This window comes from Cynoglossus semilaevis, chromosome 17 (genome assembly GCF_000523025.1).
Source record: "Cynoglossus semilaevis isolate Cse_v1.0 chromosome 17, Cse_v1.0, whole genome shotgun sequence".
NCBI classification, from domain to species: domain Eukaryota; kingdom Metazoa; phylum Chordata; class Actinopteri; order Pleuronectiformes; family Cynoglossidae; genus Cynoglossus; species Cynoglossus semilaevis.
Window position 1 is genome coordinate 15,801,068 of NC_024323.1, and position 3,878 is coordinate 15,804,945.

Sequence of the window (3,878 nt, forward strand, 5' to 3'; positions counted from 1 at the left end):
GGGTACATTTAAATCAACTTGTTTGAATTCACACCAAGTTTCTAGTTGGTTCAACTCTGGCAGCAGAACCAGAACACACAGAGCTGCACACGGACACACGTGCTGGATAAAACACAGGCATAAATGACCAAATATGGACAACCCTGACCTCACCACCTCCCTCCCTCCCTCTCTCGCTCTCATTTCACTGTGACTTAGTGTCTCTCCCTCCCTCTCTCTCTCTCTCTCTCTCTTGGTTGTAATAACAGCAGGGTGTGTCTGTAATTCAGACAAAGTCATTTTATCAACCAGTCAGAAAAAAGGGCCCATTCAACAACACTGACCAGGTTAACCTAAGGGGAGTGTGTGTGTGTGTGGGGGGGGGGGGGGGGGGTTTTTTTGTTTCCTTCATTTGTCCCACAGTGGGGGGCATTTGAAAGTGACTGTGGTGTCAGTACCAGGCTGGAGCCACCTGAGGTCAGGAGCCACCTGGGGTCAGGAGCCACCTGGGGTCAGGAGGACGGCCCAGGGTCAGGAGCCACCTGGGGTCAGGAGGACGGCCCAGGGTCACAGAACGAGGTGACAGTTTTTACAATTACAACTTTTTTCCAGTGTTTTTCAGCATGAAGTCACATGGGAACGTTCTCCTCAGTTGGTTCTGCTAATTTACAGTGACTAAGGAACCAGTTCATGTTGCAAAGCCCTTGTAAGAACATTTTGTGAATGCCAAGAAGCAAAGAGCGCCACCTTGTTGTCTTGTTCTGCCCTCTCAGAAAACATTTTTTGTAAAAGTTTCTTTTTAAAAAATAAAATAAAATCACATTCATCACTTGAACCGATTGAACAACAAGAAGTTACACAACAGTGACTGTCACTGCTGCCACACACCACTGGAGGCACTGTGCCTCTGACATGATAATTCATCTTTGTGTTTGTTTGTACGGGACAAAACCACAGAGAATAATTAAGATCAACTCCAGAAGAAGAAGGCAGTAATGAGAGCAGAACTGATGTTCTGGGTCTGACCCACAGCTCTGGGCCCCCCCCCCTTACCCCCCCCTCTCTTCTGCAGTAATGAGGAGAGAGGAAGAGGTGATAAGATGTTGACTCACACCTGTGAAGAATGTGGAGTAATATGAAACTACACACCACTTCCCTTCCTTTGTTTGGAAGGCATCCAAACTGATTTCACTTCAATGATGTCACGGGGATCAAAGGGTGGGTCGGGGGTGGAGTGACTGCCTGCTCTGTCCTAGTCTTCTTGAAGTCCAACAGGTTGGAGAACATGTGTTTCAAATACAAACACTGCTGTATTGACTGTAAACCCTGGTTCTGTCAGAGGGGCCGGGCCCAGCTCCTGGTCCAGCTCCTGGTCCAGCTCCTGGTCCAGCTCCTGGTCCAGCTCCTGGCCCAGCTCCTGGTCCACACTGTCTCCTCATCCCTGTACTCACAGATACTTCAACATCAGGCACTTCACTTCACTTCACTTCACTTCACTTCACTTCACTTCACTTCAACAACAAACACAGAGTAAACATGAACAGGTTTGGGTTTACATGGGAATCTGGGTCAGAACCAGGACAAGAATTCTGTAACTCTGCTTCTCAGCACCTCTCAGCCCGTCTGCTGCTGCTGCTGCTGCTGCTGCTGCTGCTGTTGCTGCTCTGGTCTTTTTTTCCCATATATGGTCAAAAGAGTGGTTGAGAGAGAGAGAGAGCGATAGAGAGAGAGCGAGATGGCGGGAGCTCTGGGGGGGTGTGGTCTATTGTCTCTGCGGAAGTGGAGTCGAGTTTCATGTTCCTCGTTGAACCTTTGGAGTTTGACGTTGTTTCTCCAGTCACCTTTACTGCCCCGTGGGGGGGCAGACAAGGGGGGGGGGGTCTTTAGAGTCCAGTCCGTCACTGGTGTCAAACCCAGGAATCGACTCAGGAACCACAGACATGTCTTTCATCCACAACAACAGCCACACCTGCTTCATTCTACACCTGCTGACGTCACGTCTGTGGAATATCTTCAGTTGAAAAATAATAACAATACAGCGCCCGCCTGTGGCAGTCAGCAGGACTGCATCCTTCAGCTCGGCCACCGTCAGAACCCGGGATACGAACAGATGGAACGTCTTAAAATGATGCTCAGAGAGAGCACTGAGAAAGGAGGTTCTACTGCCCCCTACAGTTATGTCTGGGTTTGTTCTCTCCTGTCAAGTCATTTTAGAACCGTCTTTAATCCGGTGCCATGTTTTCACATCCTTCACAGGAAGTGGTTACCGCGGCAGGTGCAGTTACCGCGGAGTCCAAGTCGTGTTTCATCGACAAGGAAGTGATGTGTACCACAGAAGTACTGTGTACCACAGAAGTACTATCTAGTACTGCTACATATAGTACTATAATGTACACACACACACACACACAAAGACCAAGCAACAGTTTTACTAAAACAACTTGACAACCAACAGCTGAGGGGACCATGAGGACCAACAGTGGTACGCATACCATACTTTTAGAACCACTGATTTACAACAGACAAAATTAACATCTCCTCATCTGCCGACGACAAACCAGTCACCTGAGACCAAAGGACCATGGAGACACCAGGACAGAGACACCAGGACAGAGGAGACAAAGGTTAAAAAGACCCAGACGATCATAGACAGGAGGTGGCGCTAACACGCAGAGCTCCTCATACAAACTAAATATATAAACATATAATCTAAGGTAAACAGAAACAAATCCCAAACACAGGAGAATATTGAACATTTTTATTTCATCTTTGACTCGTTTGTCATGAAAATAATGTCCGTCTCAGAACGAAACTAAATCAAGGTGATATTTTGCAGACCAGAACTAGAGTACACATTCAGTACACATTCAGTACACATTCAGTACACACATGCACTCACTCACACGTACTCACAGTATGAGGCATAATGGCTTCGAAAATCTAAGAGAACACCTCCCTCTGGTGGACAAAAGCAAGAACTAAAGGTGTTATCCGGTCAGGTGACGTCATCTCGTCATTAAAACTCCAAAATGTTCATTCGTGATGTTGTACAAGTGTCTGACAGGATTCTACCAAATACCAGGCCGATCCAGTGGAGCGGAACGAGCCGTCACCGAAACCAAGCTGGTGTAAAAAGGGACTTGTCCACCAAGGCCCACACCCAGTCCTAGACAAAAGACAGACGAGGGACAAAGACACAGAGAGAAGCAGCAACAAACAGGTGAAGCCGTGTTCCTGGAGGTGGGCGTGAGGTCACCAGCTGCACGGTTCTAATTATGGTTAGCGATTTGTGAACCAGATCAAGATGGCGGCTGACGCCGTCCACGACAGGACTGGACCAGTGCTGGGCTGGACCAGTGCTGGGCTGGACCAGTGCTGGGCTGGACCACTCCCATTTATGGTCCAACGATTCTGCTGACAAACGACTCCAGCTCATCATCATCTTTGATGCCCACAAACTGGTCGACCACGTCACCCCCCCGCATGGCGATGACTGTGGGGACAGCAGAGACCTGGGGGAGAACACACACACACACACACACACACGGGTGACGGGACTGGATCCAAACCTCCAACTGTCCTTGTCTCTCTGCCGTTGAGCAGAACGACTCGGACTCTCACCCCATATTCAATGGCCAGGTCCGTGTGGTCATCTATGTCGACCTTCGCCATGGCAACGCGACCTTTCTGTTTGGCAACGGCCTTCTCCAGCCTTGGCCCCAGGATCTTACATGGACCACACCACCTGGAACACAGGACCAGGAGCGTTTGACCAGAGTGAGCAGTCGGACAACCTGGTCTGTGACCCAGACATGTGGGTCACACGCTCACATTTGTTATCTTTGTTGTCTTTGTTGTCGTTGTCGCTGCACATACGGCGGAGGACACACCGACAGTTT

At 49.1% G+C, this 3,878-nt stretch overlaps 1 protein-coding gene across 1 annotated transcript in view; it reads right to left on the reverse strand.

Moving 5' to 3' along the window:
* Nucleotides 1-2,722: 2,722 nt before the first annotated feature.
* txn2 (thioredoxin 2) overlaps nt 2,723-3,878 on the reverse strand; it is a 2,977-nt gene continuing 1,821 nt past the window's right edge. The window contains 3 exon segments of the mRNA XM_008330728.3: nt 2,723-3,427; nt 3,429-3,491; nt 3,601-3,724. Of these exon segments, the coding sequence (XP_008328950.2) occupies nt 3,146-3,427; nt 3,429-3,491; nt 3,601-3,724 (469 nt within the window). The 3' untranslated portion in view covers nt 2,723-3,145.